This window comes from Rhinoraja longicauda, chromosome 29 (assembly GCF_053455715.1).
Source record: "Rhinoraja longicauda isolate Sanriku21f chromosome 29, sRhiLon1.1, whole genome shotgun sequence".
Classification (NCBI taxonomy): Eukaryota; Metazoa; Chordata; class Chondrichthyes; order Rajiformes; family Arhynchobatidae; genus Rhinoraja; species Rhinoraja longicauda.
In genome coordinates this window covers 18,688,923-18,715,762 of record NC_135981.1, presented here as the reverse complement: position 1 = coordinate 18,715,762, position 26,840 = coordinate 18,688,923, and the positions used below count along the sequence as shown (strand labels likewise).

The 26,840-nt window shown below is 38.6% G+C and overlaps 1 protein-coding gene across 6 annotated transcripts in view; it reads left to right on the top strand.

The window, feature by feature from the left end:
* Nucleotides 1–26,840, top strand: part of hdac5 (histone deacetylase 5) — a 254,535-nt gene that overhangs the window by 194,323 nt on the left and 33,372 nt on the right. For all 6 annotated transcript variants that reach the window (XM_078424813.1, XM_078424812.1, XM_078424810.1 and 3 more), the window contains 6 exons: nucleotides 1,268–1,401; nucleotides 4,300–4,420; nucleotides 4,859–4,908; nucleotides 23,597–23,704; nucleotides 25,768–25,823; nucleotides 26,549–26,636. In XM_078424813.1, the coding sequence (XP_078280939.1) occupies nucleotides 1,268–1,401; nucleotides 4,300–4,420; nucleotides 4,859–4,908; nucleotides 23,597–23,704; nucleotides 25,768–25,823; nucleotides 26,549–26,636 (557 nt within the window). The remainder of the gene's footprint in view (nucleotides 1–1,267; nucleotides 1,402–4,299; nucleotides 4,421–4,858; nucleotides 4,909–23,596; nucleotides 23,705–25,767; nucleotides 25,824–26,548; nucleotides 26,637–26,840) is intronic.

Sequence of the window (26,840 nt, the reverse complement as noted above, 5' to 3'; positions counted from 1 at the left end):
GCATTGGAGAAAAGACAAATTTCCTTGGTCTTTTGAGGAAGTAGGGCATTGATGTGTTTACTTGGCTGTAGTGTCAATGTGGTTGGACCAGGACAAAATGGTAGTGATATTTGCACCTAGGAACTTGAAGTTCTCAACCATCACTTCAGCACCATTGATGCAGAATGGAGGGTTGATACTATCTCCTCGTGGTAGTCAGTCCCAGATCCTTCATTTTGCTGACATTAAGGCTGACATTTGTTGTCTTTCCCATGCTACTAAGCTCTCTGTCTCCTCCTACTCTGTCTTGTCATTGTTTGATATCAGGCCCACTACCGCAATGTCATCTGCAAACTTATAAATGAAATTAGAACAGAAGGTGACTGCACAATCGTGAATGCATAGGGAATATTATAATGAGCTGAGAACCCAGTCTTGCTGGGCACTGGTGTTGTAAGTTATTGTGGGAGATATTTTGTTGCCTATCCTTGAGAAGTCATATTAACGTTATTTTCACAATACAATCTTCAGAAACTTGCAGGCTTTCATTACTTTTCACCTCTTGGGTTGAATACTTTGAAGCAGTTGAATAACTAATCGGAGCCACTATTTTCTTCAGGTTGTCCAGAAATAATTATCTGTCAAATGTTAACAAGACAGAGGATCCTTTTGCTGACCAAGCTGTGTGCTGCATTTAGTGTGGGAAGCCATCCAAAAGCTCCAAAATAGTCATGTCGTTTCACAAGAAAACAGAATCCCCTTTTGCAACTGCATTATCTGGCTTCCTCACGTTTTGTCTCATCAAGTGTCAATTGAGTATCTTAATGTATATTTCCTTAAGTGCGTGTCTCTATCCTCGGAGTTGAAAAAGGGTGAATGACTGGGCGAGTGGTTGTCAATGTTGCCAGATATAAAGCCAACAGCATTCCCTTTTTCATCATCATCTTTCATCTGGCTTATAGTGTGAAGTAAAAATACAATTATTAACACTTTAATATATATCAACGAAAGTGCTGGAGGTCAGGCAGCATCTATGGAGAGAGAAACTATTTCAACAAGATAACCTTTTGAGATATCCCTTTTCAATAAAACCTGCCAACCATGCATTAGACCTATTTGAACTATTTCCAGTTCATCATAAATCTGACCATCAGGCGAAATACCCAACATATGTTAGCTTATGTTTATATAACTGATTCATATAGGCTGCATTGTTAAATAATTAATTAAAATTAGTTACATGGTGCTTTTAATCTTTACACTTTCTGTTACATTTGCTCCTCTACAGGTTTGGTCTATGATACATTTATGCTGAAACACCAGTGCACTTGTGGGAATACAAACAACCATCCAGAGCATGCAGGAAGAATACAGAGCGTCTGGTCTAGACTTCAGGAAACTGGGTTACTCAACAAGTGCGAGGTAAGTAAGCAGGGGAAACTGTTGACTAAAGTTCATACCTGTCCCAAAATACTGGAGCTAAGTACGGTTTCCCAGGAATGAATGAATAACAGAGGATTGTATCAACTTGCAAATGTTGACATTTTAACTATGATCCTGAAATAACCATTATGAACAAGAAACCTGAATTACATTTGAAGAATCTGTTCATGGGCCAAAAATCTCAAACCTGATTAATTTGGAAATGTGGACCTGCACCTGAAAACAACTGAAAGATACAACAGCAAACTACACCGATCTAATCCAAAACTGAATTTTGATCAATTCGTCTTCTACTTGATAGTATTTTGCACTGTTTTGAGAAATAACAACGTTATTGTATATTTGATATACTTTGAATGCCATTTTTCATTTCTGGAAAAGCCTATAGTTACGCTTTCAAGAAATTTCTCACGTGTTGATCACATCATTGGTTGTGCAACCTAGTGGGGTAGATTGTATATTGGAATGTGAAGGTGTATGACTCCCAAGTATCGACCTATTGTCCAGTGCAACTCAAGAAAGAAATAAGAAGGGTTATCAGAAACATTTATAAAACCATTGGAAGAAGTCCTTGACAGCACAAGGTTTCAAAGGACCATCAAGGCAGTCAGGGCCCAGTCACTACTCATGGGCCTGCTTGCTTCATACAGTGACTGACCACAGTTGCAATGCCTGGAGCTTGATGTGGTTTGTGGGGCTGTGAGGTAATGCAGAGGCCAAAGGGAAGACTATTTGATGTTCACTCATTCATTTTATTTCACAGAATATAAAGAGCGGAAATGCAAACTCCCCACAAACCTAGAGTTGATAGGAATGTAGAAAGCTTGAAGTGTGAAATGGAAGGAGCTTCCTTGCACAGTACAGGGTGCTCTTTGCAAATGAGGTTTTGGTTTCCTGCTATGATGATGTCTTAGGAAATTTGCTGGATGAAGTAGTGTGTGGTCACTTGGGTGATGTTCATATGTTTTTTTTTTCCTGAATGCAACATCTATTATAATAAATAAAAACGTACAGATCTGCAAACAATTAAAACTGGTTGCTGGCGCTTTCTCGTAAAAACATGCATTATTTTTTACTGCACCAGAATATTTTGCCTGATACTTCAAGCACAGTAAATTGAATTTTAGGCTTTCTATGTTGGAGTCAATTTGTAACATGCATCCTAATCATATTTCTCAATTGTTCTTTCCTGCTCTGAACAAAGTAACAAAGCTGTACATAAATGACACAGAAATACTTGTAATTGTACCTCTATGATGTATTTCTACCAATGTTTTATCTCCTTTTTGTATATTCATCATGTGCAAACAAGAATTCCAATAAAATGCTATTAAAGAGAGAAAATTGGGAAGCATGATATATTTATACTTGGTAAAGAGAAGTCAAACAAATCTGCAGATGAAATTTGAACACAATTTTAAACTGCCATTTTAAGCATTCTTTGAATTAATATAAACTTTGCAACCACTGCAGTTCAGCAAAAATATGATTGTTTTACCCTTAGAAATTTTTATATTCTATTTTGCAACAATTGTCATTCAAATTCCCTATCTTAATAAGAAATGATTGTGCCACAACTTTAAAATATCCCTAACATTCTGCTCACAGCAGTTAGTCTCAGAAACACAGTTATAACAGAGAAAGCAGATTCATTTATTTATTTAAGAATCATACTTGGTTTCTTTGATACCTTAAACCATTGTTGGGAGCCTTAAAGGCGGTACTGTCCAACATGGAGGGCAATTCTATCTCAGTGATATAGCATTCAATCTACGCGTTCAGCATTTATGGTGTACCAATCTTAAACCCTTCAACAAAATCGTGTGATAACAAATTGTTATCTGTATCGAATGAATTTTCAGGGAGTTTCTCAATAGATAAACACCATTGTTTTTATACTAGTGAAGAAAGATTTGACATTTACAGTGTGCAGGACATTTTACATTTTTAAATCCCTGATGTTTAACAATTGATGGGGAAAACAGAGATGTACATAGAACAAGGAATGTACAGCACAGGAACAAGCCCTTCAGCCCACAATGTCTGCACTGAACATGATGTCAAGTTAAAATAATCTCCTCGGCCTGGATGTACTCCATATCCCTCCATTCCCTCCATATCCAGGTGCCAATCTAAAAGCCTCTTAAACACAACTGCTGTATCGGCCTCCACCACCACCCTGCCAATGCATTCCAGGCATCCACCATTCTTTGTTTAGAAAAAAACTTGCCCCACTCAACTCCTTTAAACTTTGCCCCCGTCTAGTTCTTGACATTTCCACCCTGCAAGTAAGGTTCTGATTGTCTTCCACAGCTATGCCTCTCATCATTTTATATACTTCTATATAATTTGGTTGTAAGACAACCAAACAAAATTAGAAGTTTGAACTTGAAAATAATGAACTTTTAAAATCAACGTTAAAATGATTTGATAGCTATTGTGAGTTAACTATATACACCAGCTAGTAAATGTTAAAACTAATATTTATACTGCTGATATCTATGATTTATACATAATTATGAACATGTTTGAAACCATTCTTCACAGGAAACTTGGTTAGTATGGAAACCTCCTTGATATATTCAACATCAGTGTTGTCTCCCCACCAGGAAATTTCCCAAGAGTAATAGCTAAATGATAAAGCCTTCGAGTAGTGAACGTTTGTGGAGGGTTACATTTTTCACTTTCTGATATCTCTAAAATTTTGATTTTAAATTAAAAGATTGCATGGTAAAAATTCTAAAAGTCTGGGACTAACTTTAACCTTACTTTAAAGTACCCATTAGAATAAATGGCAGGAAGCTTTACATTTAAATTTTGGTGAGGAAATGCTGCTTCACTCTTCAAAGGGTTAATATTCTGCACTTACTTTTGCAGCGAATCCGAGGTAGAAAAGCAACTTTGGACGAAATTCAAACTGTGCATTCGGAACACCACACATTGTTGTATGGCACCAACCCTCTGAACAGACAGAAACTAGACAGTAAGAAGTTGCTAGGTATGTACACGAATCCATAATTTGCATTTGATCATCAAAAGACCAAATGAAAAACACTGTTATAAACTTGAGAGCAGCTGTGTTCCAATATTTTTGGCTATGTTAGACCATATCCATGGTCTCTTTGCATCAAGTTTCTATATTACATTTATTTGCAGGTTTGGAAGAAGTCTGTTCTGATTTGATACATTATGCAGACTACAATTAGTTAATTTGCTAATGAGCTCCTTAAATTATTGAGATCATAAATACTTGAAGCTTTTTAGGTTAGACACTTATGCCAGTTGAAAATATACCTGAAAAGTAACTTGCAACTGACAACCCTTGGATTCGAAGTATTACTGAAAGATTTTATATTGCCTTTCAAGAAATGGAAGCAAACTCCTCTGTCAACTTCCACCATTGACTAATGAATATTCTGTTGGAATGTTTGTATAGGTCCTATTACACAGAAGATGTATGCACTGCTACCCTGTGGTGGACTAGGGGTGAGTACAGTTGAGAACAATTGTTTTCTTACATTTGACATAATTTGAATGGCTGAATAATACTACTTATTGTCCTGTGAATTCTGGGTTGTTTTTGTCTCCATTAGTAACTTTGAACCAGGACAAATTTATTTTCAAAATAGTAATAAAAGTAAAAAACACCTTTTGCAGAATGGAATGCAGGAAGTTAGTCTAGAACTTGGATTACAACATTTCATATAACTCTCTTCAATTCAGCAATCCAGAATGTGAATTATGTTGTATTCTGTGTCTACCGTAACTCACAATTTTGTTTTCATTTATTGTCTGGAGAATTTTCCTTAATCGCTGTACTTGGAGAATACAAAAGAGAATGCCAAAAATGTTTGTATTATGACCACTTTTTTGAGGATTACAAAAGTTTAACTGTGCCATATCCAACATGTTAAACAAAATGGAATCTGCTGTTTACTTTCATGTGCAGTTATAAATGGACCAATTCTCATTTGTCCTTACCATGCTAATTAAAATTCTATTTACTTGAACAGTTCCTTAGTGCTAAAAGACAATTTTACTGAACATTTTAGGACCCTAGAAAGATTCAAACTGCACATTAATGTAGAATTACTGTGCCTAGCAATCTCATTCAAGCTTACGATTTGCATTTTCGCCTCTGGGTCGCTGCAAAATGTTTCAAATACCACAGCATTTTGATGTATTGAGAGGTTCATAAGCATTATTAAGGCAACAAGTTCTGATGTGGCAGAGGCCAACAAAACACTCATTAACCGAGATTTCAGACCCAAAGTATATCATCTGCAAGCTTTATAAAAATGTGATCAGAAGCTTAGGCCTTCTTCCCAAATGTGGCATGATCAAGCTGATGTCCACCTAACTGATGCAATTTCAGGTACGCCGTTGGCGATCAACCTCTTTGTAGATTTATTTCATGCCTTGTAACGAGGTCCCTGTTGGGGAGGGTTGTTGATATGTTATATGTGATTACAAATTCTCTGATCATCAGTCTAAATAAAAAATTCTTATGGTCATTAACAAAATTCTCTTTAAGTGATGGCCTTTTGCACAGTTGACAATATTTCACATTACTCCTTCAATATCAAAGCAGTAAACATCAATACCAAAAGTGAAAAATGGCTTGGAACGTTGCTGAATGCATCAGTACAGAAACATGCTAAATTCCTCCGATCTCTTCAGGGGATAGAATGTAATCCAGATGACCAAGTTGAACGTACATTATTTTGTGCCTACAACTTGCAAGATGCAACTTTCAGTCTAGAAACTGTAACAATTTATGATAAAAAGAAACGAAGTTGTAAAGCATAGTACCGCACTATAGTTTAGTACTGCGCAAGAATAGGCCCTTCAGCCTACAATGTTGGTGCTGAACGATTCCGAGTTAACCTCCTCTGCCAGCACATGATCCATATACCTCCATTCCCTACACATCTATGTGCCTATTTAAAAGGCTCTTAATTGCCACTATCATATCTGCTTCCATCACCACTCCCTGCAGCACCTTCCAGGCATCCTCACTCTGTAAAAATAAACTTGCCCTGCACATCTCCTTTAAACTTTCCCTCTTTAAGGCTGTGTCATCTAGTCTTTGACATTTCTACCATGGCAAAAACACCATCCATCACGTCTGTGCTTCTCATAATTTCATGTTTCTATCAAATGTTTTTAAAATACTGTCCATTGAACATATTTCAGTATATTAGAAAACACTTGCTGTTCAGTATAATCTGACTTGGGCTGCATTCTTCAAACGCAGTCCAGAGGCATTGCTCATACACATTTAATTTTGAATTACTCTGCCAGTTATATTAACCTGTTTTATTAACTAACCAGTGTTATTTATCAATAAAAGGGAAACATAAGGGGAGAGTGGAAGGGTGATGATTTGTGAATTTGTTCCCATTGTGTGCCAAGTATAGACCTCATAGCACCATTATGAAGATAATATGATTGTGCGTGACACACCTTAACGTTGGAGTGTTACCACAGAATTACACTTCTGCTTCATTTTCTACCCAATTGCTACTGGTATTTGCCAGTGAAGTGATATACATCTTGTGTTATTTCTCTTTTTTTAAACTAATTCTTGAATTTTTTTTTGTGGTGGGAACAAAATGCCAAACAACAACAAATTAACTTGAAGAAATGGAACCAATGTGATTTATTTACTGAGCGTATCTACTGTTTGAATATATTCCAGAATCCTGCTGAATAGATAATATTCAGTAGGCAATGTAGCAATTTCTTTATAAAATTCTGTCATGCAAACTTTGAAACAATGCAAAATCCTATCACCAAGATTATCACCAATTTTTAATTGTTTCGAACCCAAAGATCTAATTCCGTACCTGCACCCCTTCAATTATGCTTTTCAATTGAATTGTGTTACCTGCAACACTTTCTGAGTCATCATCACAGTTAATTTTTTTTCTGGAATCTGAACCGTACATACTTTTTAAATTTATTCTTTGTTCTGCATTTTGGAGACATTCAAGTTCTCTTTTGTACAGATAACTTAAATATTGATCCAAAAAAAAAAATGGTTCTGTAATAGTAACAATTTTATCTCCTCTCCACCCCCAAAATGTTTTATATCTGCCGATCAATCCCAAACATTTCTCATAAAGCAACTTGGATAAGAAAGGCAGCCGTGAGTCAGAGCTGGAGTCCGACGTCCACATTTAGAATCTAGCGTTGGCTAAACATAAAAATATTTTTAACGGGAAATAAAATAATCTTCTAAATGTAAACTTTCCGGGAGATGCATGTGACTTTTATTTGCTAACCAATGTGATTTTCATCAGCTATCAATATCAAAGCTCACACTTGGTTTTCTTTTCCCTTAAATCAGAACAGAGCTCAGTTTTCCTTGCAACCTAGCTAGAAATTGGTAGCAGATTAATGATCAGCAGTTTTGTGACTGTGAAACTGATTGATCTCACACCTTATCATATGCCAAATTATTAAGATTTTAGAGTTTCCAAAGCAGAACCTCTATTTTAACATAATATCTATAATAACTACATTTATCAGCAGCATGTTGCCTTCGTCATTAATTACAGATTTAAAAGCCATTGATAAACTACTCAAAGTTAAAAATATAGCTCCATCTGTACTGAATTGATCTGTATAATAAATATACTAATGTTATCAAGTAAAGTGGGTAATGAAAGGTACTTGTGCTTCCATGTGTCCTTCGAACCTAAGTGGCTTTTAAAGATGTTCAACATTAACTTACAACTCGGCAAGGAATCAGTAAATTAAGCATACGGTGGGAAAGACTTGCGGTTATCATCCACTGTGGCACACAGAACTCAGTGCAAATTTTATTTTTTAACTTTATATTTAGGCTTGCAGTGCAAATTAAGGCTGTGTGACCAATAAAGATGAAACAAAATAAACTTGGTTCTGAAATAAATGCTTGGTATTTTAGATTGGGGGAAAACTGAAGGAGATGAAAGATAAATTTATTGAGTGAAACCCTTTTTTTAGAAGAATAGGAAAATTAGCAGGATTTATTTAAGGTGGTATAAAATCATGAATAACCCAAATAAATTAATATTTATGCTCTTTTGTTTTAATATTTATGATGTGATGTATGTTTGCAGTTTTGTCAGAAAAGCTGAATTTCAGCCAGGTTTAATGTAAAATGGCATGAAAGGAAGTGCAGAGCAGATCTCTGCCACAATCTCAGGATCTATGTTTCTATGTTTTTACCTGAACTATTAATTAGTCTTTTTTCCTTTCAGTTTTTGAGAATGTCAAAAATATTATATTTAAAATATAAAATTTCAACATTTCTAATTCTTTACTACAGATACAATTATTTACAGTAAATGTTCAATTAGCTGAACAATTGCCTTTTTAATTGGCATTATCCCTGTTGGACAATGCATTTTATCCATTTAACACATCTATTAATATGTGGCTTTGTGGCATAATTTGTTTTTAAAGTAAATTGCCTCTCATGGCTTTAAAGCAAAAATGTTTATGTCTTTAAAAGTGCCTTTAATATTGTAACCATACATCACAGTAAATAAATTAATGAAGCTGTATTTAAATCAATTTAGATCTTGAGCAAGAAAATGTTTTGATTCAAATTGCTTATATACCAACCTTTCACTTGAGCATAACTTGATCCGAAGCCAGTACAGAATATACACCGTAGATTCTGTTAATGAAAATCAAAACATTGACATGAAAGCCAAAAACAAATGCTGGAAAACAGTCAGCAGACCAGGCAGCACCTGTGGAAAAAGTAACAGTTAACATTTCGAGTGGAAGACTCTTCATCAGAACCCCATCAGTTGCGAGTTTACTGCGTTTTCTATTTTTATCAGCGTTGATTCCATTGCTTTTCCCAAAGATAATTACATGGTGTGGTGTTGGAGGTAACCTTTTTGTCGAAAGTAATGAGAGTTAAACATTAAATTACATTTAGCAGTTTTTGCTTCAACATTATTTTCCAGCTATTTTACAGGGCAATAGCATAAGATGTTGCTTCAAACTTTAAAAAAACTGGAATTCTTTTTAAACCACATCACTTGCATTGTTTCATCAGCTAAAAAATTGTGATGAATCTGTAAGACATCTGGGTTGCAAACAATGAACCCATTGCATGAGGGATTCAAAGCCTCAAGGCTTTGGCATTTATGTATCTGCCAAGCCACAAATAATTTTTTTAAGCAGTGAAAGTAATATAAATCTGGATATGGGTTTTTTTGGCATGGTATTCAAAATTTCCTTAGAATGTGTTGAATGATGTCTCCAACTTAGCTAGACAATATAATAGGCCAGGCAAACTGTTTGCATTCAAGAGATGCAAAAATATTTTATTTTCTGATATGTATCTTTTTCCTTATTCTACACCACAGCATCCTCCTTTCACAACTCTACAAATGTCAAAGATCTTGTGTAAATTTAAAACCGTGACAGTAAACCGAAGTATGATGCACTGAAATGGAGGATGTTAACCAGAACTCAATTCCTCGGTCAGTTTTTCCACCTACTGTACTCGAGATGGAAGGAGTGCCACAAGATGTTCAGCAGATGGATTCCTGGGGTGTAGGGTTGTCTTCTGAGGAGAGATTAAACATGCTAGTTCTATATTGTCGAAGGTTTAGAAGAATATATCAGTGGACCAATACAGCAATGATATTTCTATTGGCTGAGAAGTCTAGGCCAAGAGTCGTGGTTTCAAAATAAAGGGTTGGCTATGTAGGGCTGAGGGGAAAAGAAATGTTCCATGCATTGGTAGTTAATCTTTGGAATTTGCTATCAAAGTAGGCAACATTCTAATTTCTGTGTTAGAATTTCACAATAACATAGCCTGAAGCTATTTCCAGCCACAGGTCCTTGCTGTTGATCATAAAGTATACAATCAAAAGAACATTAGCAGAAAATAAAATGTAAACACCTATCTGAGAAACAGACCAGGTTTGTAGGCCAATAATTAAGAACAGAAAATTTGGAAATACTCAGCAGGGCAAGCAACAGATGTGGAGAGAGAGAAAAAGATAATGTTTCAGGTTGATAATGTGTTGGCTGTGCCAGGAACAGTTATAAATCAAAGAGATTAAAGAAATGCCTCTGATAGAGTACAGGCCCCAAGAGAATGAATGACACAAGTGTTAATGGTACTGGCTGAGACAGGGTTGGGGCTTGTCAATGTTCAGTCCTGAAAACTATATCATGCCTAAGAAACGGAATAGGTGACATTTCGGGTTGAGACCATGCCTAGTCAGATGATTAGAAGCACTTCGGCCCAACTTACCAATGCTGACCAGGATGCCCCATCAATGCTGGTCACACCTATTTGGCCTATTTTCCCACATTTGGCTCATATCCCTCTAAACCTTTCTTATCCATGTACCTGGCTAAATGAATTTTAAATGGTGTTAAAGAGTCATAGTTCAGTTCCTTGAACATATGTTGACTACTGAGAGGTCAGAGTGGGAGAGGAAAAGAGAACATGTAGTTTGAATTGAGGCATAGCAGTCAACCAATATGCTCTGGGTTCTCTGGTATTGAGGAGGCACACTGTCAACACCAAATGAAATGCACTAAATTGGAAGAAGTACGAATGAATCACTGATTTGCCTGGAATGTGTGCTGAAACTCATTCAATCTCTGACTCTCTTTCATTTATTTGGTATATATTTTAAAAGAAAGGACCTTGGTAAGACGCTGATAGAATCATTGAATTGGTTGTAGAATATAGTAAGACAATAAGTTATTTTATTAAGGCTTTACATTGCATGTTCTCCCTACAGGCAATTACCTCACTATCTCCTGCTTATTCTGTATATTCTTTACAATTCCCTTCAATTATTGGATTCAAACTTATTGACCGATGAAATGTCCTACATCCTCCTTTATCAATAACTTCTGTTTATTTAAAAGTCTGAAGTGGGCATGTTCCATGATGATTGAGGCATATTCAGTTCTGTTAACAAATCTTCCACAATTAAATCATGTCTGAATGCAAAAGAACCTAAGTTTGATCTGAAAGTGCCAAGTATCATTTTTGTTATACTGTGACCAAAGATACTAGAGGAACAAGATGGACCACTCCGTTGAAATCGCCTATACTGAAGTGTAGTACGCAAAGGAGCGTAACGTCTGCCATTTTAGTAGGCAAAACCCGCCGTTCGCTATGCCTCTCGCAGTGTAATCAGTGCTTTGGGGGAACAGTATGTGTGATGATACCATTAAAATGCAGAATATATCTCATCTATCAATTTACAGATTTTTGTTATTTTTCTTTTTAAATGTTTCTGCAAGTTTCTACCTACTAAAATGGCACCATGACATACTATGGTTTTTAGGGTCGAGTGGTCTGTCTTGCTCCTCTAGTATCTTTGACTGTGACAGTGAATGTCTGTTCCAGCAGTTGTCTAACCATTCTCCTTGGTATTTAGCAGCAACTCATTTCCCACTCTCAATATCCTAAGGGTTACCAATGACCTGAAGCTTAACAGGAGCACTCGATAAATACTGCAGACTAAGTTGAACGTCTGTGCTGCAAATTACCTTATAGTTTTCAACAGCTCTTCTGGCAACTTTGGGCAAGTCCACTTGCCTCGAACATTGCAATTCCAGCATGTATGCCGCTCAGCTCCATAATATAAGTACCATTCTGACATCCAGTGCTACCTGTGTGGTGTGTACATGTCTTCCCTGTGCCTTTGTTGGCTTCAGGGAAGCTCCCATTTCCTCCCATCTCCAAAAGACATGCTAAATAATTAATTGGCCATTGTACATTTACCCTAGTGTGGCTGAGTGCAGATTAATCATGGGGAGAAAGAATAGGTTGCAGGAAAATAAGCAGGCAAACAAGATTGAAAGCTGCATGAACCCAAATCAGTCATTCAAAGGAGCAATGAGAATCGGGAACTGAGGTGATTAAGTATCAGTTATTTACTATTTTAGAAAGGGGAAAGAGAAATGCAAGAATTTCCCCATCGCCAAGCATTAAAGGTTGGCAAAGTTTTGGATCATATAATAGCAATTTAATAGGATGTAATAGCAGAACAGAGAGATGTTAAATAGATCGTTGGGCAGGTTAAGACTTAATTGAGAACAGCAAGGATTAGTGTTTGGGTCCCATCAATTCATGACAATATTAATGATTTTGCTGAGGGAACAAGATGTTATATTTCCCAATTTGCTGAGAATAAACTGGGAGGCATGAGTAGGGACCATGATGGAAAGGGCTTCAAGAAGATCTGGACAAGCTAATTGAGTAAGCAACCAAAATTGCAGATGGAATACAAGGTGGAAAAATGCAAGGTTATCCATTTGATAATGATACTTGTCATTTTGTGCATATAACACAAGAAAAGAGTATTTGTGAAATGGTATGGGATTGAATAGTTTAGATGTGCAAAGAGACCAAAGTACACAAGCAACTGAGACTAACAATCAGATGCAGCAAGCAATTAAGGGACCTGGGAGGGTATCAGCCTTTATCACCAGAGAATTTGATTGCAGGAGTAAGGAAGACAGTGTAATTGTATACCTGGTGAGATTGAATCTGGAGTATAGTATTGGTCACCTTACTTAAGAAAGGAAGCATATGCCAAAGAGACAGTGCAGTAAAGAATCACTTGACTGGTTCCAGGAATGCTGGTTTTGTGGAGAGATTGAGTAAATTGAAACCTTTAGATTTTTGGAAATATGAGGAAATCTCAAAAAAAATTACAAAATTCTCAAAGGGTTTCACAAATTCGATGCAGGGAGAATGTTTAGCATTGAAATAAGGAGTATTGAATCTTTGGAATATTCTGCACCCAGATGGATGTGAAGATCAGTTGCTACATCCATTCAAAACTGAGATTAATGGATTTTTTGGGAATTGAGAATGTAGTGCTGAAGTGAAAGATTAGTGAGATCTAATGAATCTCATTTTTCATTTTCATTTTTCAAACGGCTGGATGGCCTACTCCTGCTTCTATTTCTGTTCCTATCACCCTTCCCAGACAACATCTCCAGGAGTGCAGCACTGCACTGATTTGTTGGCCCAGAGAAATTGCACATCTCTGGAGTGGAATGTGCCATATTATCACTGAAGCAGCATAAACACCAACTTTAATGATTACATCAAACTCAGAAGTGCCACATTGGAAAATTCACCAAATGAACATCAATGACACCAACTTTTATGATTACGCCAATCTTGGAAGAGCCAAATATTGGAAAATTCACCAATTGAATAATTGAAAAAGGCAAGTCATCGTCGTGGCTATCCTTCATGATCTACGTTTCGTTGTTTTTGTGAACTCTCAGGCGGCTTATAAGTTCCAAAGTCGAGAGATTTAATCAAGTATTCACCGCTTCCGTGCCAGGTCTTGACTAGGAGCTTCCAGCCATCACGTAGCCTGCTCCCGTCGCTCTTCCCCCATCGCCGAAAGTCATGAGTGAGTTTTTGTGCTGCTCACAGAACGAAGATGCCTGTGCGTGTGTTTGTTTAACGTGTACTTGATGTTGCACTCAAGAAACACACGGTCCTTCATAAATCAATCAACTAATTCCAATGGCAAGGGAACCAAGACGATTGGAGCTGATACATCTGTTGCAGCCTTCATCCGCCTTCACAGCCGTTGAGTTCAAGATAACTTTGTCCGCCTGGTCTGCCGTTGAGGTCTTGTAGGTTGGATCGTTAGGCAAGTAAAATTGAGTGAACACTAAGCATACTAAGTAACACTACCATGGATGGATGTGGCAAAAACGAATGGGAATAGAAAGACATGAAAACATTAAAACAAAATAATCTATAAAGACAAGAAAAAGAAATCGGAAGAAGAGGTATGGAGAAAAAACAAACTGCAGGAAATAATAGGAATATTATATTGGCTAGATTCCGTGGGGTATATTTTAATGTCCTCCGTGTGCAACTGAGGATCAAATCAGCAAATAAATAACACACAACCACAACTTGCCAGAAACACACCTACTTCCTACTAATCTCGTCGAATTTGATGTTTACAATACCTACTCTGCAAAACAGATTTGTAATTAAAAGATGTTAATGAGGCACCATTTTTCAGACTTTGGGCGCCATTGAATTTAACAGCTGCACACCAGGTTTTCTGAAAAAGTATGATTTCCTGATGTTTTTTTTAATATATGTTCAAACCAAATGTCAGCTTCCTTGGGAAGCATTCACTTCCTCCAAATCAAAAGTTAAATTTTTCCTTTGGGACTGCAGTGAACCCTCTTGCTCCTGATCAAGCCCTGAAGAACCATAGAACCCTGGATCTCTCCAATCAACAGTGAAAGTCCACCTAAAACTACCTTTTTTGTCATAAGAAAATTATACAGAACCAAATGACCAACAGTACTGGGATCACAATGATTCAAAACCTTATTCCATCTGTTTAAAACTGCAAAAATTCCAATGCCCTGTGCAGTTCTCTTAAGGAATTTTGGGCAAGCCATCTCATGGAATCTTTTCTTGGTTCTGCAGCACGAACATCTGGCTTCCAGTCATCCAAAGCTGTGAGCTTATTGCCAGGAAACGGCCTCATCAAAAATTAGAATATAGGTTTAGTGGCATAACATAGCTCGCATAATATCAATTTCTAGTAACACTCTGTGTTTGCTTTAACTGGAAGATGCTAATTATGATTGCATGCATATGGCTAGCTTTCCAAAAATAAATCTTGGTTTTGATGATTTATCCATTACCCTACAGTTTAATTGTTGCGGTATGGAGTTGTACCCCTTTCCTAGTTTGCATTGCACTCTTGGGATCATAGGGACAGGATCTTTGCTAACATATCAGTGTCACTTTAGTCACCACACATTTTAATGATCAGAAAGTGATCCTGATTTTCTAAAACGGTATCTCTCTAAAGTCCTAAACTGAGTAAGACTTGGAGTAGTCATCTTGTTACTGATTCAAAGTCACAAGTTAAACTCATTTTTATTGTTGTAATTTTACACAGTGAAACCACTTTTCCTTTTGTTTACTCTTTACGTTCCATGCTCTCTCCACTGCAGGACAAAGATTCTTATGAAGGGGTATTGCAATCAATTTATCTTCATACCCAAGGAGTGTGCCATAACCAATCTTTCAAAGCATTTCTTTCCACAATAGATGTATATGTCACTGATCGCTAGTCATTGAGGCATGCCACCTTGCTCATGGGCATTGATAGTATAGATGTCCTATGAAAACTTTGGACCGTAGTGGTGAGAATTTGAAGATGTCCATGAAAAACCCCAAATTGGTCCATACAGGGCCTGATACTTTCAAGGGATCACCCTCATGAACTGACATTGGCCTCGGAGATCAAAGGGTTGTGAGGGGGTGAGATTCCTCATGAAGGCACATAATTATTCTCCTTTTCAAAGTGAGCATTGAAAGAATTGAGCTGCTCCGTGAGGGATGCGTTGCTGTCAGCTGACCTACTTGATTTCACCTTCTAGGAAGCAATGTCTTGAAAGCCCTACCATAGTTGCCAAGTATCCCTCTAAACCTCCAATTTGGTTTGGATGTGTTTCTTTGAGTTTGCAATGGTCTTCTCTAGGTCATACCTGGATGACTTGGATGACTGTCGTTTGTCTAACCTCAACGTCACAGATTTGGTCCTCGGTAGAGTGTGGATCTCCTGGTTTATCCAAGGCGACCGGTTAGTGTAGAGAACACTCAGATGGTCTCTCTTGATCACAATCATGTCATATTTATCTGTTGGCGAATCCGGGAACATCGCCCAGTTGACCATCCAGTTCGTTGGATGAGGTTATTCACTTTGGAAGTAAGAATAGAAAGGCAGATTATTATCTGAATGGTGTCAAGTTAGGAGGAGGGGGAGTTCAACGAGATCTGGGTGTCCTAGTGCATCAGTCAATGAAAGGAAGCATGCAGGTACAGCAGGCAGTGAAGAAAGCCAATGGAATGTTGGCCTTCATAACAAGAGGAGTTGAGTATAGGAGCAAAGAGGTCCTTCTACAGTTGTACCGGGCCCTGGTGAGACCACACCTGGAGTACTGTGTGCAGTTTTGGTCTCCAAATTTGAGGAAGGATATTCTTGCTATGGAGGGCGTGCAGCGTAGGTTCACTAGGTTAATTCCCGGAATGGCGGGACTGTCGTATGTTGAAAGGCTGGAGCGATTGGGCTTGTATACACTGGAATTTAGAAGGATGAGGGGGGATCTTATTGAAACATATAAGATAATTAGGGGATTGGACACATTAGAGGCAGGAAACATGTTCCCAATGTTGGGGGAGTCCAGAACAAGGGGCCACAGTTTAAGAATAAGGGGTAGGCCATTTAGAACGGAGATGAGGAAGAACTTTTTCAGTCAGAGAGTGGTGAAGGTGTGGAATTCTCTGCCTCAGAAGGCAGTGGAGGCCAGTTCGTTGGATGCTTTCAAGAGAGAGCTGGATAGAGCTCTTAAGGATAGCGGAGTGAGGGGGTATGGGGAGAAGGCAGGAACGGGGTACTGATTGAGAGTGATCAGCCATGATCGCATTGAATGGCGGTGCTGGCTCGAAGGGCTGAATGGCCTACTCCTGCACCTATTGTCTATTGTCTATTGTCACCCCTGTACAATCCGCTTTGCTGGAACTGCAAGCTTCAAGCTAGCCTTGTTTTCTAAATGGGGTGAGAATCCAGAAATCGGAGGTGCAAAGGGACTTGGGAGTGCTGGTGCAGGATTCCCAAAAATTTAATCTGCAAGTCGAATCGGTAGTAAAGGAAGCAAACTTAATGCTAGCATTTATTTCAAGAGGGCTTGTATACAAAAACAGGGATGTAATGTTGAGGCTCTATAAGGCTCTGGTAAGACCGCATTTGGAATATTGTGAGCAATTTTGGGCACCATATCTGAGGAAGGATGTGCTGGCTCTGGAGAGGGTCCAGAGGAGGTTTACAAGAATGATCCCAGGAATGAGTAGGTTAACCTATGATGAGTGTTTGTCAGCACTGGGCCTAGTACTCGCTGAAGTTTAGAAGAATGAGGGGGACCTAATTGAAACATACAGAATAGTGAAAGGCTGGGATATAGTGTATGTGGAGAGGACTAGTGGGAGAGTTGAGGACTAGAGGTCCAAGCATCAGAATTAAAGGACGTTCTGGGAAGGAGATGAAAAGAAATTTCTTTAGTCAGAGAGTGGTCAATGTGTGGAATTCTTTGTCACACAAGGCTATGGAGGCCGTCAGTGGATATTTTTAAGGCAGAACAGTCTGAAGAAGGGTCTCGACCCGAAACGTCACCCATTCCTTCTCTCCAGAGATGCTGCCTGTCTCGCTGAGTTACTCCAGCATTTTGTGTCTACCTTCGATTTAAACCAGCATCTGCAGTTCTTTCCTACATATAGATTCTTGATAAGTACAGGTGTCAGAGGTTATGGGGTTAGGAGGGAGAGATAGATCAGCCATGATTGAATGGCGGAGTTGACTTGACTTGAATGGCCTAATTCTACTCCTATTCCTTATGTAGACTGCAGACATGACAGTTGAGGTGAATTTCCTTGGTAAATAGAAGAGCTGGTAGTTCAGTGCTGGTGTTCCAAGTGCAGGATGCTGACGTTGGGCAACACCACCTTACCCAAGCACCATAAAATGTTTACCGTGGGGCAGATGCCACCGCCTCTCCCTTTTGCTGATGATGCCGGCCAGTCCATGCGATGAATCGAGAAACATTTGGGCTGGAGGGCTTGGTCTAGAGAGCTGACAGTAAGGTATATCTCTGCAAAACAGTGCACAGTATTCGCTCATGTCCATTTGGTGAAGCAATTTAGCCCTTAAGTCAATCTTATTTTCAGGGACCGTACATTGACCAAATAATTGTTAGGGTGATGGAGTAGGGGTTGTAGACCCTGACTCTTCATTCTTACTAGGAGACCACCCCAGCGACCACATTTCAAACACATTGGAGGTCTCCCCGGCACTTCCAGGTACTGTGCCTGTGTGTCACAGGGCTGGGATCTCCATGTCGGTCATGTTGGTCATATGATCGCCAATTCATCAAAATGGTCCAAGACTTATTAGTTACAGCACCAATTTTGCCTTTTTCTCAGCATTAGGAGTTTAAAATTGATATATTCAAGATTAACCTGCTCTTCTGCTGGCAAAAATGTCACCTCGCTCCAGACTCTGTATTTTATTATGTGAACGTACAGCCCTCCACTCACTCTGCAGCAACCCCAACTTGATAATCAAACCCACCGACAAGGGAGGCGCCGGGCTGAGGCCAGGCGACAACTCTCAGACACCTCCTCCTACTTATCCTTGCACCATGACCCCACAGACGAGCCCCAGACCTTAATATCACACACCATTTCTGATTTTATTACTTCCGGCACTCTGCCCTCTAAAGCCTCCAACCTAATCGTTACCCAGCCCCGCACGGCCCGATTTTATCTTCTCCCCAAAATCCACAAACAGAACTGTCCTGGCAGACCCATTGTTTCTGCTTGTTCATGTCCCATGGAATTAATTTCCACATATATCGACTCCATCCTATCCCCCCCTGGTCCAATCCCTCCCTACCTATGTCCAAGACACCTCACACGCTCTTCATCTCTTCAATGAGTTCCATTTTCCAGGCCCCCACTCCCCCATCTTTACCATAGATGTCCAGTCACTCTACACCTTCATCCCCCACTAGGAAGTTCTTAAAGCCCTCCGTTTCTTCCTCGACCGCAGAACCAGCCAATTTCCATCTACGAATACTCTCCTCCACCTAGCAGAGCTGGTCCTTACCCTCAACAACTTTTCCTTCTACTCCTCCCACTTCCACCAAATCCAAGATGTACTTATGGGCACTCGCATGGCCCACAGCTATTCCTGCCTCTTTGTAGGGTATGTCGAACAATCACTGTTGCAGGCGAACACTGGCCCTATCCAAACTACCTCCGCTACATTGACGACTACGTCGGTGCTGCCTTTTGCACCCATGCTGAACTCACTGACTTCTTCAACTTCACGACTAATTTCCATCCTGCACTCAAATGCACTTGGACCATCTCTGACATCACCATACCGTTTCTGGACCTCACCGTCTCCATCAAAGGAGACAGACCATTGACCAACATCTACTGCAAACCTACTGACTCCCACAGCTATCTAGATTACACTTCTTCCCACCCTGCTCCCTGTAAAGACTCTATCCCCTTTTCCCAATTCCTCCGACTATGCTGCCTCTGCGCATGAGGTTTTCCATACTTGATCATCAGAGGTATCCTCATTCTTTCGGAAACGAGGGTTCTCCTCTTCCACTATAGATGAGGCTCTCACTAGGGTCTCGATATCCTGCAGCTCCGTTCTTGCTCCCCCACCCCCCATTCGCAAACAAGGACAGGGTCCCTCTTGTCCTCACCTTCCACCCCATCAGCCGCCGCATACAGCATATAATCCTCCAACACTTTCGCCACCTCCAAAGGGATCCCACTACTGGCCACGTCTTCCCATCTCCACCCCTTTCCACTTTCCAGAGAGACCGTTCCCTCCGCAACTACCCGGTCAACTCGTCCCTTCCAACCCAAACCACCCCCTCCCCAGGTACATTACCCAGCAACCGTAGGAGATGCAATGCCTGTCCCTTTACCTTCCTCCCTCGACTCCATCCAAAAATCCCGACAGTCTTTTCAGGTGAGGCAGAGGTTCTCTTGCACCTCCTACAACCTCATCTACTGTATCCGCTGTTCCAGGTATTAACTTCTGTACATAGGCGAGACCAAGCGCAAGCTCGGCGATCATTTCGCTGAACACCTCTGCTCAGTCCGCCTTAACCTACCTGATCTCCCGGTTGCTCAGCACTTTAACTCCCCCTCCCATTCCCAATTTGACCTTTCTGTCCTGGGCCAACTCCATTGTCAGAGTGAGGCCCAGTGCAAATTGGTGGAACTGCATCTCATATTTCGCTTCGGTGGCTTACACCCCAGCGATATGAACATTGACTTCTCTAACTTCAAATAGCCCTTGCTTTCACTCTCTCTCCATTCCCTCCCCCTTCCCAGTTCTCCCACCAGTCTTACTGTCTCCGACTACATTCTATCTCTGTCCTGCCCATTCCCCTGTCATCAGTCAGAAGAAGGGTCTCGACCCGGAACATCACCCATACCTTATCTCCAGAGTTGCTGCCTGTTGCTTCCTTATCTCCAGAGTTGCAGCGTTACTCCAGCATTTTGTGTCGACCTTCTGTATTTGTTTATATGCCAGTTAAGATATAGTTCTAGCAGCACTTTTACTCATACGAAAATAGCAAAAGTAGCAGAATGTAAGTTAAATAGATACTCTGGAATTTGTTATTTATCTTTGGGACACCAGGAAAACTGAATAATCATTCTTTGGGAAATGGAAGGATTTAGCTTGAGCCTGTAATGCAACGTTCATGAAAGCAATATATTTCATGCACTAAACCTTTAAAAAATTTGATGCTTTGCTTTTTAAAAAAAAAAAAATCTCTGCGCAATGGACAGGTTGCATCAAGCGTGTGCTACATTAAACAAGAAACTTTTCAGTTTTAATACATAATGTTTACCTCAATATGCTGATGTTTTTCAATTATAGTGCCCTCCATAATGTTTGGGACAAAGACCCATTTATTTATTTGCCTCTGTACTCCACAATTTGAGATTGGTAATAGAAAAAAATCACATGTGGTTAAAGTGCACATTGTCAGATTTTATTAAAGGCCATTTTTATACATTTCGGTTAAAATCTGACAATGTGCACTTTAACCACATGTTTTTTTTTCTATTACAAATCTCAAATTGTGGAGTACAGCGTAAAATAAATAAATGATGGGTCTTTGTCCCAAACGTTATGGAGGACACTGTATATGTTCTCATGTTGGAAAAATTGAACCTGTGTGGCAGTACTGTGGAAAAGCAAAAAAAATATACAGATTCTGAATTGAAACCAGAAAATGCTAGAAATACCAGCAAGTTAGGCAGCAGTTGGTAGTGACACAAGTTTATATTTCGGTTGGATGACCTTTCATCAGATCTAGCAAAGATTTAAAATCAATCATATTTTAAATGCAGAGAAGGTGGAGAGAGCAAGGGGAATGTCTGCAGACACAAGAGACTGCAGATGCTGGAATCTTGACGAAAACACTAAGTGCTGGAGGAACGCAGCGGGTCAGGCAGCATTTGTGAAGAGAATGGATGGACGACATTTGTTCAGCCTGCAGAAGGATCCCGACCAGAAACGTCGTCTGTCCACTTCCTCCACAGATGCTGGCTAATCTGCTGAGTTCCTCCAGTACTTTGTTTTGCCAAAGAGAATGTCTGGATGGAGGGAAAGAAAGATAAAATGACACACGTTGTTTGACTGAATGATACAACTGAGAGCAGGTGTTCGAGGCTTGTTAATAGCAGTTGACCTGACTGGAGAAAATGCAAATCGAAGATGAAGAAAAACAATTGGCATCTCCAAGCTTCAGCATTAAGACTGTTGTTGCTGGATATCTGATATTTCATTTTTTCAAAGTCAGTTTATTGTCACATGGACCAATTAAGGTACAGTGAAATTCAGATTACCACACAGCCAAACTAAAAAAAGCAACAAGACACACAACTTCATAAAAGTTAATGTAACCATCCACCACATTCCTCACTGTGATGGAAGGCAATAAAGTCCAATCTCCTTCCTCTTTTATTCTCCCACGGTCGGGGCGGTCGAACCATCTGTAGCTGGCGGTTGAAGCCCCTGTCGGGGCGATCAAAACTCCCACGTCGGGGCGGTAGAAGCTCCTGCTGCTTGGAGTTCCCCGATGTCGGTCTCTAACCAGAGACCCCGGGCTCCGTCATGTTAAAGTTTCGCAGGCTCCCATGGCTGGAGCCCCAAAAGACGACCCTGACAGGGATCGCAAGCTCCGTAATGGTACATCCTGCAAGCTCCCGCGATGGAGCTCCCGGTCAATCTCCACGATGTAAGGTCGCAGTGTGGACGGAGATTCGATACGGAAAAAATCGCATCTCCGTTGAGGTAAGAGATTAGAAAAAGTTTCCCCCAACTCCTCCCCCAACCCCCACACAAAACAAGCTAAAGAACACTAAAAAAACATATATTTAACACATACAAAACATACACAAAGACGGAAGGGACAGACAGACTGTTGGTAAGACAGCCATTGCTGGCGCCACCCTGTGGACTTGAAGTTAATGCTGCAAATACTCAGTAGGTCAAGCAGCATGTGTCTCAAAAGAAATCCTGAGGTGTTGTAAAGTGGAAGGGCTGGTTATACTAAAAATGTTGAAATGTTGAATTGAATGTTGGATCGCAACAAACCTCATTGGAAGATGAGTTGTTCATCGAGCTTATATTTTGCTTAATTGGAACAGTTCAGTTACTTTTCCAACATTCATTGGCCTGTTACAAAATGTTACAAACTGTTACAAAACAGGTTTGAATTCCACAATAACAGCTGTGGTATTGGTTTACGTGATTAAATCTGGAATCTTGGTATCAGTAGTGCTATCCATGGAACTACCAGGTTAATCCAAAAATCCTTTTGAATGTTAATGTTCATCAAAGAAATTCATCTGATGTCCTCACCTAGTCTGATCAATATGTAACTCCAGACCCAGATTAATTCTTAACAAAAGTACCGGGCAGATAAAGAGCAAATGCTGACAAGAACATTGAAATCATATCTGTGCTTTAATTATCATATTTAATTAATTTCTGCAAAAGGCCTGCCTGGTCATTTAGTAGTAATATTTTTTAAAGCAATCAGAGAATATTTTATGAAACATCCAACAATGTACAACCAAACACATGCTTACCTACATGTCTGAACGTCAATTATTACAAAGCCATTTAAAAGTGTGATGCAGCATGTGTTTTGTACTATTGACCTACTATTTTGGAAGCATCAATGATCATTCCCCCACCCAAACATTCATGGCTGTGCCAACTTTGTTGGGATTCCAAGCTTTGCCATTTTACTCCTTGCCTTCCTTTCTCTTTTTCCCCACTAAAACCCCTTCCTTTTTGTCAAGGAAATTTAGTAAAACATCCAAATGTTTCCAATTTATGTGCAACACATCTGTAGTATGCATTCAAACATTTTCTTGGATCAAATGATAACTATAGTTATAATAATAATTGTATTAACAAAATTATAGGTGAGCAAATGATTCCATTAACTGAATAATTCCAGAATGTTTAACTTGTAATTAGAAAATGGGGTTTCCTTTCTTATCTATTTCTAGGTGGACAGTGACACTGTGTGGAACGAGATGCATTCTTCGAGCGCTGTTCGCATGGCTGTTGGCTGTGTCATTGAACTCTCATTTAAGGTTGCTGCAGGGGAACTCAAGGTGAGAGAGAACCATTGCAGCAATTCCAACAATAATTTGTTTTATGGTTGTCACCAGACCGTTATAATAAGTAAATACATCACTTTAAAGAGTTCTTATAGCTTTACTGTTGAAGCTATTGGTGCTGTTAATATTCTTTCAAGCTCTCAGCGACCCTGTGATATTTGCATAAGTCTCCAAGCGCAAGATACCTAAATTATCATCAGTGGTTTTCCATGAGCCTACAAATTGTGGTTGCTATCAAACGTGCCATGGGCGTAAGAGAACAGCCACAGCTAGCAGAAGGATCTAACTCAAATACAGCTTGATCAAATCAGCAAAAAGAAGATTTCCCACTGAATGGTACAAAAGAGATTGATTGTTACTTTGCTTAAAAAAACTTCCACAAAACTTTCAAAATTTACTTTTCATGCCTGAAAAGGTTTAAGGTTATTTTAATTGTTTTCTTAAAATGTATGAATGTGTGATAAACATTCAATGCATTTTAAAAACATGGTACACATTCGTCTCAAACAAGTCTGGAAGCATGAATTAGCAATCTATTTTTGCTTTCTAATTTTGTGTGCACCACTGGTTTTGGTAATCCCACATGATGCCTCATTTACATCCACAGGGCTTATAATATTCAAAGCCGGTCGTTGCGTTAGGAGGATCACTGGAAGTAATCATGTTAATTTTATTTATATTTATATATATATATATATATACACAACAACATATGCTATCAGTTTGGCACTAATTTTTAAGTCTGGACCCTTATTTACTTACTTGATATTTAACAATAGGTTAAGTTATCTTTTCTGAATATTTCCCATCCAACCTATGACCTTCAAGTTCACCTATCAATGATTCTGTTGTAATTGAGCATCCACAGAATTGAGAGACTATCCCATGGCAGTGTACATTTACTTTTGCCTCTCTGGTCTTTTGCCATTAGCAATTGCGTGCTTTCACTGCATTTTCCTCATCAGAAAACCTCTGTAAAGTATGAGTTTAGGCTTAATAAATAGGTATTTCATCCAAATACCCCCAGCTAATTTTTCAAACAAATTATTTTGTTTTATTTTAACAGTATTATTTGTATAAACAGTATTATTTTAAAAATCTTAAGTCTGTGGTCTTTTAAAAATAATTAAGCATTTTGGGTGTCTTTGAGTTGAATTATTTATTGATTTGATAAGATGCTTTCACCATTTGTTACTGAATTCATAAAATTAATTGAACCTGTTCTTTCCCTCAGAGGGGTAAAACCTACATTGGCTCTGTGGGGGAAACCAAGAACAGTATTCTGATTCTCTTGTTTTAATATAATTTAAAATCAAATGGCAATTTAAAAAATTCAAACATTGCCCTATTGAACAGTGACTGTTTCATCCTGTGCATCGGGAGCTGACTGCTTTTCAGGCAGATTGTAAAGCATGGCAGTCAGGATAGGTCATTGGAATGTTTATACTTTTGTATGTCGCAAAATGTGAGAGATGGCATTAGCTTAGCAAATTATATGTTACATTTTTCTGCGTAGTCCTTAAAAAATCATATCACATCCCTACAAGCTTTACAATTATTTCTAATCAAATCGACAGAATTGGAGCACAAATTATTGTTCATTTTCAGAATATTCTACAGAATTCCCGAGAGAACCATTAGAGTATATATATATATATATATATATATATATATATATATACTGTGTGTGTGTGTTCGGAGAATATGTATTTTTAGATAATATATATTGTATATGTTTAGAGTATATATTCCCTAATAGTTCACTTGGGGATTCTGTAAAAATATTCTGAAAATTATATATTATATATATATTTTTAATTTATATATAATTTTAAGAATATTTTAAATGCCCTTCTTTGTTTAAAGAGAATTCATTTGCATTCATTTTGAACATGTTAATCCTTAAACTGATCATACTGTGTGCCAGGGAGATATGTTTATTTTTATCCCCCATTTGTAGGAAGATATAATCTGGATGTGCATATTACATTTCAAAAGAATTAAGGTTTATCATCTATATAGTTTTCAGGATTTAAGATAGATTTTGTTTTACACAGAATGGTTTTGCTGTTGTCAGACCACCCGGGCATCATGCAGAAGAATCCACTGCAATGTAAGTTCATACCAAGAATTATCTAAGCACTAAATCTGAATCGGTTGAATTAAATTAGTTTTGTAATGGCTATGCCATTGTAATGCCTTATAACAAAGCTGAATTCATAGGATGACTTCCACAGAACTAAACAAATATATTCAAAGTAACTGGCCTGCAGTATGTACTGAAATATTGATTGATTGATTGATTGATTGATTGATTGAACGATACAGTATGGAAACAGAGCTTTCGGCCCAGCAATGCCACTCTCAAATCTTTGACACGTAGGATGAAACTGGGGCACCCGGAGGAAACCCATGGTCACATGGAAAACATACAATCTTCTCACACAGACAGCACCTAGTCAGGATTGAAACTGGGTCTCTCGCACTGTGATGAAGCAGCTCTATCTCCTGTGCCACCTATTGTAATATTGAAATATTGTATTATATTGTATGTTTCCTATAAAGTTTGGATTGGAGGTTTGTCAGACACTAGAAATAAATAGACCGTCAAAAACAAATAGTATTTAAATGCAAGTTTTTCAGATGTATTCTTAAAAATTGCCTTTGCAATTTATCTAATAGAGTGATCCAAGTCCAGTTTGGCAATTTAATATTTATGATAATCATTAAAATATTTTTTTCTTGTTGTTAGGGGCAAAATCTCTTACCCTATTTAACAGGTTAATAACTAATCATTACGTGTTAATTAAATTTTGCTTTTTCATTTTTCTCTTTCAGGGGCTTTTGCTTTTTTAACTCGGTGGCAATTTCAGCCAAACTACTGAAGCAGAAACTTAACATTGGAAAAATTTTAATTGTGGATTGGGTATGTGTTACAAATGTTATAACTGGGTATTTGATTCTAAATTGGGTACTAAATTGATATTTGATTCAAGTGTTGTAAGCAAAACTGAAATGTAATTAAATTCTCTGCAGTGCAATTGATTGTGTCTGTTCAACATTCTAGGGCAATGTTAAACAAAAACAAAAAAAATTGCTGGATGAACTGTTGAGGGAAATGGACAGACCA